This window comes from Triticum aestivum, chromosome 3B (assembly GCF_018294505.1).
Source record: "Triticum aestivum cultivar Chinese Spring chromosome 3B, IWGSC CS RefSeq v2.1, whole genome shotgun sequence".
Lineage (NCBI taxonomy): Eukaryota > Viridiplantae > Streptophyta > Magnoliopsida > Poales > Poaceae > Triticum > Triticum aestivum.
The window spans coordinates 12,575,250-12,589,797 of record NC_057801.1 but is presented as its reverse complement, the minus strand read 5'-3'; the positions used below and the strand labels follow the sequence as shown (position 1 = coordinate 12,589,797).

At 48.0% G+C, this 14,548-nt stretch overlaps 1 protein-coding gene across 1 annotated transcript; it reads left to right on the top strand.

Annotated features, from left to right (window-relative positions):
- The first annotated feature begins 2,747 nt into the window (after nucleotides 1-2,747).
- On the top strand, nucleotides 2,748-4,037 carry LOC123064326 (acyl transferase 15). The gene has a single exon (XM_044487822.1). It carries the CDS (start codon nucleotides 2,748-2,750, stop codon nucleotides 4,035-4,037), a length of 1,290 nt encoding a protein of 429 aa, XP_044343757.1.
- The last annotated feature ends 10,511 nt before the right edge of the window (nucleotides 4,038-14,548 follow it).

The window sequence follows — 14,548 nt, the reverse complement described above, 5'->3', positions numbered from 1 at the left end:
TACCAAGATTCAAATATTAAAACTTGATAGTCGTGATGTTAAGTTCTACAAAGTTTCACCATATTTTTACCAAGTTTCATTTTCTTTTGGGGGTTTATGGTTTAGGGTTAGAGCTTGGGGCTTAGGTTTCGGTAGTTAGGGCTTAGGGTTTAGGATTTAAGTTTTAGGTTTTGAAACTTACCGAATTTATAATTTGTTCTATTAAGTTTTAGTACTCCCTTGTATCAAAATATAAGACGTTTTTTGATACAGTATCAATACCCGTCTTATATTTTGATACGGAAGGAGTAGTTGAAACTTGCTGAAGTTTTTGAAACAAATCAAAATGTATTCAAAAGTGGGCTTGTTTCAAAGCCCTTTTTACAAGGAAAACGAAGATGCAAATGAAATATAAAATGGTATTTCAATTCAAAAGGTATAATAGATTCAAATAATTTACAATCGAAAGGAAAAGCATGAGAGGTGAGGTGGGTAGGGCATGCACCTTCTGCCAAAATTTATATCAAAAGCTGCATGTATGTCATAATTAAGCTCTAGTCACGAAACCACTTTCCTAATCTTGGCCTAAGGCTGCTCATAGTGGGGAGTAACTTAGACTAATAACATGCATATGTTATTAGTGTATGTTACTACCTCTATAGTGCATTGTACTCCCTCCGTCCGAAAATATTTGTCATTGAAATGGATGTATCTAGATGTATTTTAGTTCTAGATACATCCATTTTCATCCATTTTAATGACAAGTAATTCCGGACGGAGGGAGTATCATATATTAGTATCATAGGTGGTCTCATTTATTGCCATGCATGACACATAATAGCATCACATTTATTATGTTACGGTATCTACCTATGTTACTACGTATAACCATCTCTCTCTTCTTTAATTGCCTGCCACATAAGCATGTTTGCGAGTCCCAAGCGCATGATATACTACTTATGTTACCCCCACTATGGCTAGCCTAATCATGTGGCTGCATGCATGCATGCTCCCCGTGTCTTCCCTACAATGTTGGCAAGGCAATACCCTTCAGTTTTAAGTAGTCAAGCAAATGCATTTTTGTTTGTCTTAAAAATTTTTGTCTCATTACTCTCAATAATATTTTCGCTTGGAGTCATGTTGGTGTAGCTAAATTTCACTTCAATCCAACCAGGCCCAAACTCAGATGAGGTAGAATGTCTTGTCAGCCCCTACTTGGTCTAATGGGTATGCAAGGCATTTCAGATCCACTGCTAACCTAAATGTGATGAATTTATGTATTCTGCCATGTCCCATATGTCGCGTCATGCAAAAATTGGCGTGTAAATCATATCGTTGTCTGAAAATTGTACGTTCTTGCATATTGTGGAACTGTGAATTGTTTTATTTGTTGTTATTCTTTATCCCATTATCTTTCTTCTTTTAGGGTAATATCAATGCCATTATTTTATTTTATTTAGAATAATTTGGGTTTCTATGTGTGTGCAAATTTATGTAAATATTTTTTTATTAAGAAACAATGTTTGGTCCCAAAAAATGTTTGACTATTGGTTGGCCCAAGAATTTTGCTATTTCTCAATGGATTGAGCAATAGTCACCGAAGAGTCACACTCAGAAGGCCCTGAGCGGAGCTTAAGGTGGTGAAAACAAATTGTTTCCTTGATGACCCAACCCTATATTACTTATCCAAATTGTGTTCTTGACAACAAATCGTCAAGAACCTGCCATGGAGCTTTGCTACACGTACGTGGTGTTACATGGATGAGGGGATTACATGATGTTATGGCAGCTTTTAATTGGTCGGTCCACCCCTATTGAATTCAGGGAGGGGATGTTTGGAAGTTTTGAAGGAACCTATAGAATCCCCATAAAAGCCTATACGTCTAGCATTTTTGCCAGCCATGTCAATTCAATAATCCTAGACCTACAAAGAATCTATAAGCATTTAGATAACTTTCTAAACTATAATTCTTTCCTCCAGGTCGCAGGTAAGGTGAGCCCCAAATAACAAACCATCAACTTTTACATACATTGAAGATTGTGCCAACAAATTGGGTGTAGGGGGGCAGTAGTATCCCAGCGCATCAGACGTCCCCGTCGACTACGATGCGTCTGTGACGACTTCGTCAATCTCAAGATGCTATGCCAGTTCAACCTCTCGGATGTGCTCATAGGGATAGAGTGTGCATGCATGCGTCCATATGGGTGAGTGTATGAGCGACTTCGATTGTGTTTTGTTAAAAAAAGTTAGTTTAGCTATACGTCAGTCGACTGAAAAATCTGATTTGGTCAGCTAATTTTCCTTAGAAGAAAGGAGGCGCTGGAGAGAAGGAAGAAAGAGCCGCACCGGGGGCTCGCCGGAGAGGCTACCCAATTATCTATTTTAGGGTTTCGGGTGGGGGTGGTAGTGCACTTAGCCGGAGAAAAACCCAAACACGGGTGGGCTTAGAGGGATGGCCGGGGGCGACGAAAGACTGGCGGTGGGGGTGGTTCCGGAAAGGGCGGCGAGGCGAGGCGGCGCTCCCGCGCCGCCGGCCGTGGGTGGTGGTGGCCGGCGGTTCCGCCAATGAAACACTGGGAGGAGGAAGAAGAAGAAGGGCCACTGGTTGTGATCTTCATCCAACGTCTAGAATCAATCGACTGACCCAATTTCAGAAAACAGAGCCTAACCCAAAAAAAAGTAGACAATGCCTTGTATATAAGCCGGGCCAAAATGCCCAGAGGAGGCGTTACCACTTAGCTGAGAACTTGTGAGATTCCTGTTGGAAATGAGGGTAATCGTGACCAAGTCAAGGCCGTTGCTGGTCCGCCCGTCGACGGAGCAGTCCACGCCGGCGACAGCCGACCACGTCAAAGTCTCCTCCTTCGACAAGCCTCTCGCCTTCTCCTCCTCCTCATCGTTCCACGTCTTCGACCGCGCCATCCACGAGCCCGCCGAGACCATCAAGCGGGCGCTGTCCCGCGCTCTGGACCACTTCCGCCTCATTGCCGGCCGCGTCGTCGTGGGAGACGACGACGACGGCGATCTCTGCATCGCATGCACCGGCGAGGGCGTCGAGTTCGTGGCCGCAACCGCCAGCTGCGCCTTGGTGAACGTCAAGCTCTTCGACCCGCCGTTCGCGGCGCTGCTTAAAGACCTCGCCGTCGAATACCCGGAGGCCAGCTGCCGCGTGGCCGATCCCTTGCTGCTCATGCAGGTGACCGAGTTCTCCTGCGGCGCGTTCGTCCTCGGTGTCACGTGGAACCACGTCGTCGCCGACGGCACCGGGATCGCGCTGCTCCTACGGGCTGTGGGCGAGCTCGCGCGCGGGCTGGATCGGCCATCCATCCCCCCAGTCACCTGCGCTGACCAGCTCCTGCCGGATCTCCCGCCGCTGGCCGCCGCTATAGAGAGTACCATGGTTGGCCAGCTGAAGCCCAAGGAGTACGCCAACCTCGACATCACCGTGCCGACGAGCACCATCGACCGCATCAAAGCCGAGCTCGGCGACGAGCTAGGCGCGCCGTGCACCGTATTCGAGGCGGTCACGGCGGTCATGTGGCAGTGCCGCTCCCGCGTCATCATGCCGCACGACGACCCGGGCACCCCGGCGCCGCTCGTGTTCGCGGCCGACGCGCGCAGGGCCGTCGGCGCCGCGGAGGGCTACTACAGCAACTGCGTCACCACCCAGGTAGTCGCGCCGCCTCCGACGATCCGCGAGGTGGCAGAGGGGGGCATCAAAGACGTGGTTAAGCTGATCAGGAGCAGCAAGGAGCAGATGCCGGCCACCTTCACCGGAGAAGGAGAAGAAAGCGTGCCAGTGCCACTGCCATGCGTGGAGACGCTGTTCGGGCACAACGCTCTGTTCGTGACGAGCTGGCGGAACCTGGGCTTCGAGGCGACGGACTTTGGCGGCGGGACGCCGGCGCGGGTGATGTGCCACCCGGGGCCGGAGGCGGTGCCGGCCTGCGTGGTGTGCCTGCCGTGCAGGGGCAAGGGCGGGGCCAACGTCCTGTCCCGCTTTCTCAAGGAGGAGCACGGCGGCGCCTTCCTTGCCGAGCTGGCCAAGTTCACCTGACCGCTCGCGTGCCTTGCATCGATCGGTGCGAAGCTAGCTGCATGCTTGGGAGCTGTACTGTTTGGTCCTAGTGGGGTACTCTACTCTACTAGTAAAAAAACAAAAAAGTAGCTTTAAGTTTGCACAGGAAATGCAGAGAATATTTGATTGTATCACTCGAAATTGCATTTAAGAGTTTCTTTTGTAGTTTCCCTATAATCAATTTATTTAAAGAATGTTATAGGCCTTTGTTTCCATTTCTTTCTTAGAAACACGTGTAACTTTATTCATACTCGCAACAGTTAAAGGTACAATAATTTTAACCTAAGATCCAAGGAAATACAAAGTAACACCTACGACTAAGAATTACAATGAAATCTCTAGTAAACTCCTTCTTCGCGGTATCATCTCTGTTCGAACTCCAAAGACATCGGTAAAGAGGCTGCAATTAGACTGGAGCAACGATGTTGTCACTTTCTCACCGGCGCGAATATTACCAATATTGCTTTTTGAAAACACCTTGAGTCACCCATCTAAAAAGATGGAAAGCCTTGATCAATGAACGTATTTGTCCGGGGATGATCCACTAGAAGTACAGGTCGTCGAATCACAATATCTTCACCATGATGCCGATGAAAGATTTAACCTCCACAAAGAATCAAAGCAACAAAAAAAGATGGATGTACAATTGGAGGAAGAAGACGAGTAGTATGTTCTTTTAATGTAATTTTACTATTCACTGGTTGTTCTACGTCCAGTTGTTGATCATTTATACCGGCCTTTGTTTTCCTTGATATTAATTGGGTCTAAGATGCCCTATGGGTGTCTTTGTTAAAAAAAGTAGCAACCACATTGCTAAAGGTGCCCCCCCCCCCCTCTCTCAAAGGTTGTTTCTATAAAAACAACAAGATTGTAGTGCATTTGGGGATGTCGTTTTGGCTCGGGTGCATTTGCTCCTACATGAACAGGAAAATAAAAAATAGTAAAAAAATAAAAAAACTAATTTTTTTTGTAGATGTTTGTGTTAGTATCAGAATCATGCTTGACAATTTTCATGCGAAACAGAGTAGCAGTGCTTTATTGGTGAAAAAACCAAATTTAGATGCAACATTTGGGGCTGACATTTGGTGTTTAATTTGTTTTATTCACAGTCCAAAATGCTTAACCTATTTTCCTAAAAAAAATGCAGGTAGCATTTGGATGTGACTATGAACACATCAAAATTTTGTTTGGATTTTTTTGACGTTCAAAAAAATCATTTTCCGCACGAGGAACACGTGCACCTGGTGACGGTGTCCTGGACTAAGGGGCGCTAACCACGACGACCCCCCAATCATGGGCCGGGCCGGGGACCCCCGAACAATCTACGAGTTGTCCATGTTTACGATGCCCCAGGGCGTACTCAAGTTGGAATCCTCCGAAGACTTGGCGCATACTCCAAGACACGTTTTAATCATCGGCATGTTTATCCCAAATGTAACCCTACCCCCCCCCCCTCCTGGGTGCCTATATAAGCAGGGGGTGTAGACCACGGGGTCAGATTCATTCACATACGATATCGAGGTAGATCATCTTGTACTTTGTACTCCAAGCAAAATCAATACAATAGAAGCATGGCGTAGGGTTTACCTCTTCGAGAGGGCCTGGACCTGGGTAAAATCCTATGTCCCTCTTTGTCCTGTTACCATTTAGCCAAGATCACCGGCTCAGGACCCCCCTACCTGAGAATTAGTATTACTAATAATTACCACTTCAGCATATGTCAAACATTTGTTAGGTAATATCGCAATCTAGTTAGGTTCTAGACTAGACAATGCAATAGATTTTTGTACTTAAGAATGTAATCATTTGATTGAGTAATACAAAGCCTCTTTCACCAAAAAAAATGTTGTGTCCTCCATGGTGATATATAAATTTTTTTGTTTTTTGTATATGCATTTATGCGAATTTAGAACAAATAACATGAATCATATAATGCTCATTTCATTAGCTATCGGTAACTACCGTAGGATACATGAACATTTTACTGCGATCTCTAGGATAAAATAAAAAAAATCTTGTGCTCTCTTTTCAAGATCTAGCTTATTACCCTCCCAAAAAAGTTCTAGATTATGATTTAAAAAATAACGTGATTTTGAATATCTAATATGTGATCCATTCGTCTTAAAATGTAGCGTGTATTAACTGTTTTTAAATTTAGTCATTGTAAAGTTTGATCAAGTTTATATAAAAACGTATCAATACATAGAATACCGAACTAAAACCATTAAATATATTTTCATATGTAAGTATATATTTAATATGGGAGACGCTATGCGTCCGCCAGGTGATCCGTATGAAACATCCGCCACCTCGACGGTCGTCCGATGTACGCACGCGCAACCGTCCGAAATACTTTTGGCACGCGGCTAGCTCGCCTCCCCCGACCCATTAATTCCTGAAACAACTGTCGAGTTGCAGAAACAAGCGTGTCGGCCAGTGGATCTTTTAGAAAGATTTGCCACCTCGCGAGCCATTCGATGCGTGAGGCGAGTTGTTCTATCCTCCTCACTAATTTCCTGCAACGATGCTCTTGTTGCAAGATCTGATCTTCTCTGATTTCCTGTAACAAGATCTTTGTTGCGAAACCTCATCTTCTAAAATTTTCTGCAACAAGACCCATGTTGCAAAACCTCTTCTTCTTTAGTTTTCTGCAACAAGACCCTTAGAAAAATTGCAACAACATCTCCCGCCGCGTCTAATTTTTTGAACAACATTTTCATGCGTCTAATTTTCTGCAACATCTTTCACGCGTCTAATTTTCTGCACATCTTTCACGCGTCTAATTTTCTGCAACAAGATCCTTCTTGCAAAAATTGCAACAACATCTTCCATTGCACCTAATTTTCTGCAACAAGACCCTTGTTGCAAAAAGTAAAACAACATCTCCGCCACATCTAATTTTCTGCAACAGGACCTATGTTGCAAAATTTGCAATAGCGTTCCCGGCCGCTCGCGTACTTGCACAGTCTGCCACCATTCCTGTAACAACACCATTGTTGCAGAGATAAGATTGCGCTACCTGTCGGCGTTGTCGCCGCTAGGTGGCTGGCGGGTATTGGAGCTCCGGCAGTTGTGTGGGGCCGTGCCATGGCCGACGGCGGAGTGAACCGGGCGGGCTGCATCTAGGAGGGCGAAGGTCAGAATGGGTGTGGTAGGGCGAGGTGGACGGGGATGTAGCAGCCTGTGGTGGTGGTGGTGGCGCGCTTCCGCGCTGGCTTAGCCATGACTGCGGCTGGACCAGCATGCGGACGATGACGAAGGGAGAAGACGGGTGGGGTGGGGATAAGATGCGTGAGATTTTTCTGGAAACATGGCAACGTGTTGTGTGAGCCCAAGGACACGTGTCAACTGCTGCAGGTGGCGGACTTCTTCCCAAAAATCAGCCGGTAGATCATCATCGTTTCCCATTCAATATTGTAGTTATAGATAGTTTTCTAAATAAATTTGGATGTGTTTTGTGAACTTCAAAATAATTAAAAAAAGGTTAATAAAAATCAAAGCATGGACGGAAGCATAAATAAAAATGTTTAAAAAGCATGGTGTTAGTGTCTAGCACACTCATGGCAACGTGTTGTGTGAGCCCTAGGACACGTGTCAACTGCTGCAGGTGGCGGACTTCTTCCGAGAAATCAGCCGATAGATCATCATCGTTTCCCATTTAATATTGTAGTTATAGATAGTTTTCTAAATAAATTTGGATGTGTTTTGTGAACTTAAAAATAATTAAAAAAAGGTTAATAAAAATCAAAGCATGGACGGAAGCATAAATTAAAATGTTAAAAAAGCATGGTGCTAATGTCTAGCACATAGTGCGTCCCACGGTGATACATATAATGATTTTCGGCCGTATGCGTCAGCTTCGGCCCGCCCACGGTTTTTGATCAATGCAGGGACGCGTTTTGCATTGATGCAGCCACGGGCGTACAACCAAGAGGCAATCTCGCTGATATGGCCTTTTTTTATCTCAGCTGACGGCCGTGTATCTACCGTGGGGCGCGAAGCAAAAGCAGGCAATCCAGTTTATAAGCTGAGGGCTTGGTTCCTAATTTACCGGTATGGTACTAATCGCTAAACATTTTTCTAGGGCACTAATCGCTAAAGGTTTTTTTTTTTTTTGAGTATCACTAATCGCTAAAGGTAAGCGGGCGGCGTCGTCCAACGAGAGCACCGGTTGGCCCCTATCTTGCTTGATGGGCTGAAATGGGCCGTAAGAATGCATTGGGCCGGACCGAGGATCCTCATGGGTGGTTCGGGCAGCAAGGCCGGGCAGCCAGAGCCACCGCACGAACAGAGGATCCTCGTCATCGGCTGGGATTCTCTCGATGGGAGAAGCTCTACTGCCCGGCCTACTCCGGTGAGTCTGCCCCTAGCCGGCGCACTGCAGTTGCTGCCCATGGGCCGGCCTTGCCATCGCCATCGTCACCCTGGAGCTCGGCGGTGTGCCGGTCTTCGGCGTCGCTGCGCTGCACCTCGGGCAGCGACAGGATCCGTTTGTTGATTGGTTCACGGGCAATGCGTGCGCAGATACGCAGAGTGAATAACAATGCCCTGGTTTCGGCGACGCAAAGTCATCGAACCAAAAAAAAAAACAGCTTGTCAATTTGCAGAATAAGAGGAGGTGTCGACAGTATGAATTATTTTGGGAACGAGCGTCAGAATTACCAGAGATCATCGAACAAGCATGGAACGCAGCTGGGGAGAAGGATGACCTCGGTGCGATCCAGAGTTGTCTCGGTTCGGTCATGAAATCTCTTCATGCATGGAGCAACCGACGCTTCGGGAATATTTTGCGCAAGCTTGCAGAGCTGCGCGCTGAACCTGATCGTCTTCTTGGCAGTGGTGCAGACAAATCTGAGGTACGGAAGGACAATGATCAGCTTAATGAGTTACTGTATAAAGAGGAAATGTTATGGCTCCAGAGATCTCGCATAAAGTGGATCAAAGAAGGGAACTGGAATACGATTTTTTTTCATCAAAAAGATGTTTGGCGGGCAAAGAAAAATAAGATGACCAACTTAAAGGATGCGAGTGAAAGGTGGGTGACGTCTCAGGAAGAACTGGAGGCTTTGGCCATAAGCTATTTTCAGGATTTGTTCACAAGGGACCCCAACCTTAATCCTGAGGAAATTGTCCAGCTTTTTTAGCACAAAGTCACACCTGATATGAATGAGGATTTGTGTAGGGACTTTTCAGAGAAGGAGATAGCTGATGCCCTCTTTGAGATTGGACCGTTGAAAGCACCAGGTACCGATGGTTTTCCAGCTAAATTTTACCAGCGCAATTGGGGTATCTTGAAGGACAAAGTTGTACCAGCCGTTCTGCAATTTTTTGCCACTGGCTGCATGCCTGCGAATGTGAATCATACAGCAATTCTCCTGATTCCCAAAGTGGACCAGCCTACTACACTTAAAGAATTCCGTCCAATTAGTCTATCTACTGTTTTGTATAAGGTGATTGCAAAGTGTCTTGCAAATAGACTGAAACCCCTTCTTGGAGACATTATTTCTGTGAATCAAAGCGCGTTCGTGCCCGGCAGATTGATCACAGATAATGCATTTGTGGCCTTCGAGTGTTTCCATTTTATTGAGCAGAATAGTAATCCTCAGAAGAATTTTTGTGCCTACAAGATCGACTTGTCGAAGGCATACGACCGTGTGGATTGGGAATTCTTGGATAAGGCGATGAAAGGCTTAGGTTTCACTCACCGATGGGATCAGTTGGATCATGTCATGTGTATCCTCGGTGAGCTACTCGGTGAAATTAAACGGAACCTTGCTGGATTCGTCACCCCTACCCGTGGCCTACGACAAGGCGATCCCCTTTCGCCATTCCTGTTCCTGCTTGTAGCAGGTGGCCTCTCAGCGAAGGAGATCACTGATGGCAATATCACTCCCCTTAAGGTGTGTCGTGGTGCCCCGGGCATATGTCACATGTTGTTCGCCGATGACACTTTGCTCTTTTTTAAGGCAGATGCAGTACAAGCAAATAGGATGCAGCAGGTCATTAATACTTATGTCCAAGGTACAGGACAACTTGTGAACTTTGATAAGTGCTCACTTATGTTTGGTAAATCTTGCCATGTTGAGGTCCGGGAGGAGATTAAATCTGTTCTTCAAGTGTCAAGTCGAATTTGAGCCTAAATACCTTGGACTACCGACGCCGGAAGGGAGGATGCACCGAGGAAAATTTCAGGAGCTGCAAGCTAAAATGCTTAAGAGACTTGTGCTATGGGGCGAGTCCTCGCAGGGGGGGGGGGGGGGGGGGGAGGTGCTCGTGAAAGCGGTCGCCAAGCGGTACCCACGTTTGTAATGTGCGTTTTTAAGCTTCCTGATGGCTTATGTGAGGACTTAACAAAGATGATAAGAGACTTCTGGTGGGGGGGCAATTCAGGGACAACGCCGAACACATTGGGTGTCATGGGACATTATGCTTAAAGCCAAGTCACATGGTGGCATGGGATTCCGAGATATGAAAATTTTCAATCAAGCGTTGCTCGCTAAGCAGGCTTCGAGGCTTATTGAGAACCCTCAGAGTTTATGTGCGCAAGTACTGAAGGCGAAGTACTACCCCAACGGGCTCTTGGTGGACACCGTCTTCACCGGTAATGCATCCTCGACATGGCAAGCTATTGAATATGGGCTCGAGCTCCTTAAGAAAGGGATTATTTGGCGTATTGGTAGTGTACCTGGACTCGACCACGACACCGACAAGGATGACCCCATGGTGGCGTTCCCGGCCCTTTGGAGTGTACCTACGTTGGTGCCGGTTCCCTTGGCGTCGACCCTGCAATGACCGCAACCTCATGGGCTGTGTTTGCGCTGTTCCTCATCAATGGTAGCATCGACATCACTAAAGAGCAAGCAGATGAAATGGGTATTACTTCTCTGATCAGAAATTATCTACTTGTCAATTCAGGTTTGCCTTGGGATCCAGGGACTAGCAAGTTCAGTTTGTATTTTTACCAGTTTAGTGTTCTGCCAAGTTCAAGTTTAACTGCACTCAATGACTGGCTTGATTCTGATGTGGACAATGGTAGTGTTAGTAGTCAACCAGATGGAGAGACTGGTGTTAGTGCTGGCTGCCGAGCCGCATACATGCACGCGCTGGCCGGCTACATGCATGTGTGTTAAGAGCATCTCTAGCCGTTGAGCCCCCAGGAGGCATTTTTTCCGCCGCTTGGGGGGCTGCAGGCGAAAAATTAAGCCAGGGGGTGGATATTTATCCACTCGTTGCCCGTACCCAGCCACCACCACCACGCGAACCGCCTGGCTAGTGGATCGCGTACTCGGTGGCGATGAAGCGCGGCCACGGCTCCGGCAGGCTGGCCGGCGGCGGCGACGCGTTCCCTGACCCGCCACCATCCGGAAACCGCGAGGCTCCAAGTCAACAGTCCCACACTCCCACCCCACTCCACCGCCTCCTCCTCCTCCTGCTCCTCCTCGCCGCGGTCGCCTGCACGGGGCCGCCCGGCGTCGCGTCCAAGCCCGCGCAGGACCGCGCTGCTCGTGCTGCTGCACTGCGCGTGCTTTGGCAGGGTGGGCAACGGGGTGCCCGCCATGTACCTCGCGTATGTTGGAAATATGCCCTAGAGGCAATAATAAATTAGTTATTATTATTATATTTCCTTGTTCATGATAATCGTTTATTATCCATGCTATAATTGTATTGATAGGAAACTCAGATACATGTGTGGGTACATAGACAACACCATATCCCTAGTAAGCCTCTAGTTGACTAGCTCGTTGATCAATAGATGGTTACGGTTTCTTGACCATGGACATTGGATGTCGTTGATAACGGGATCACATCATTAGGAGAATGATGTGATGGACAAGACCAAATCCTAAGCCTAGCACAAAGATCGTGTAGTTCTATGTTAAAGATTTTCTAATGTCAGGTATCATTTCCTTAGACCATGAGATTGTGCAACTCCCGGATACCGTAGGAATACTTTGGGTGTACCAAACGTCACAATGTAACTGGGTGGCTATAAAGGTGCACTACGGGTATCTCCGAAAGTGTCTGTTGGGTTGGCACGAATCGAGACAGGGATTTGTCACTCCGTGTGACGGAGAGGTATCTCTGGGCCCACTCGGTAGGACATCATCATAATGTGCACAATGTGACCAAGGGGTTAATCATGGGATGATGTGTTACGGAACGAGTAAAGAGACTTGCCGGTAACGAGATTGAACAAGGTATCGGGATACCGACAATCGAATCTCGGGCAAGTACTATACCGCTAGACAAAGGGAATTGTATACGGGATTGATTGAATCCTTGACATCGTGGTTCATCCGATGAGATCATCGTGGAACATGTGGGAGCCAACATGGGTATCCAGATCCCGCTATTGGTTATTGACCGGAGAACGTCTCGGTCATGTCTGCATGGTTCCCGAACCCGTAGGGTCTACACACTTAAGGTTCGATGACGCTAGGGTTATAGGGAATAGATATACGTGGTTACCGAATGTTGTTTGGAGTCCCGGATGAGATCCCAAACGTCACGAGGAGTTCCGGAATGGTCCGGAGGTAAAGATTTATATATGGAAAGTCCTGCTTTGGTCACCGGAAAAGTTTTGGGTGCTATCCGTAATGTACCGGGACCACCGGGAGGGTCCCGGTGGTCCACCAAGTGGGGCCACCGGCCCCAGAGGGCTGCATGGGCCAAGTGTGGGAGGGGACCAGCCCCAGGTGGGCTGGTGCGCCTCCCGACCAGGGCCCAAGGCGCCTAGGGTTTGGGGAGGGGGCGCCTCCACCTTACTTGAGGGGCAAGTTTCCCCCTCTCCCCCTCCCTTGGCCGCACCCTAGATGGGATCTAGGGGCTGCCGCACCCCTTGGGGTGGGAACTCTAGAGGGGGCGCAGCCCCCTCCCTCTCCCCTATATATAGTTGAGGTCTTTTGGGCTGCCAACACATGATTTGATCTCCCTCTTGGCGCAGCCCTACCTCTCTCTTTCCTCATCTCTCGTAGTGCTTGGCGAAGCCCTGCTGGAGTACCACGCTCCTCCACCACCACCACACCGTTGTGCTGCTGCTGGACCGAGTCTTCCCAACCTCTCCCTCTCTCCTTGCTGGATCAAGGCGTGGGACACGTCACCGGGCTGCACGTGTGTTGAACGCGGAGGTGCCGTCCGTTCGGCACTAGGATCTTCGGTGATTTGGATCACGACGAGTACGACTCCTTCAACCCCGTTCTCTTGAACGCTTCCGCTTAGCGATCTACAAGGGTATGTAGATGCACTCTCCTCTCTCTCGTTGCTAGTCTCTCCATAGATAGATCTTGGTGACTCATAGGAAAATTTTGAATTTCTTCTACGTTCCCCAACAACGTACGTGGTGGCCAAAGGGGACACTGTGCCGGCAATCGTGAAGAGGTACCATACCACGGCCATCGACGTGATGAGCGGGCGCGGCTCCGGCAGCCTGGCCGGCGACGGCGACGACGCGTTCCTGGACAAGCTCGGGTGGCGAGGCAGAGGCCGGCGCGCGGCGAGGAGGCGGCCGCGACCAGCGGCGGTGAGGAGGCAGAGGCCGGTTGCCGCATCGAGCAACAGCGAGGTAAGCCGGCCGCGCCCGCGGGATCCGGCCGGAGAGGCGAGCTCGGGTGGCGCGTTGGAGCCCTGACAGTGGGCCTTTTGCGGGCAAAACTAATGCCGGCGCCCCCAGCTGCCCCCCGGTTTCCTGGGATTGCCTTGCGAGCGCCGGCCCTAGTTTTTGTTAAATCCGGTGCAAAACGAGCCTGTGGGAGTGCGACTGGGATATTTTTTAACGCCGGTGCTAAAAAAGGCTCCTGGGGGCGCGCGGCTGGAGATGCTCTAACACCGGCCGCCGAGCCGCATGCGTGCGTGCTCGCGCTAGGCACTGGAAACCAACTGGGCTGGGCATGCTTTGGGCCTTGGCCCGTCACAATTTATTTTTTGATTGGGCAGTAGAAAAAAAGCACAAAACAATTAGTGTTTTCTTTGTAACATATGCTCCGAGTAGGTCGATTGTAATTACATAATGTATGTTGCGTTGTGCCTGAAAAATAATACAACTCACTAAGTCGGCTCTTCCTATTATCATTAAATAAATAATACCACCTCGCCTCCTTAGAACCAAAACCATCAACTTATATATGTCCTGAAGTTACCAGTTATTGATAGACTCAATAAATCGGCTTGTGAATCAATAAGTAGAGAATGAGGATGCTGATGCAAGAAGAAGAGAATTGAGTCCCGCAAGGAATGAAGGAATATGTTGCCATATATGCGCTAATTAAGTGGTGAACAATTATAAAGATGGACGGAAGATTGCATTGATGAAACCGAAGAAACTCGCTGACATATCAGGGAGGTAACAATGTCTCCCGTTGCAACGCACGGACATTTGTGCTAGTATATCAAAAAAAATGGTGCTAATTTTTACATCAATAAATAGCAAAAAGGCATGAAGATGATTAAAAGCTCGAAGCATGAACCATCATGTCACTCTTTCTTGGTGCATG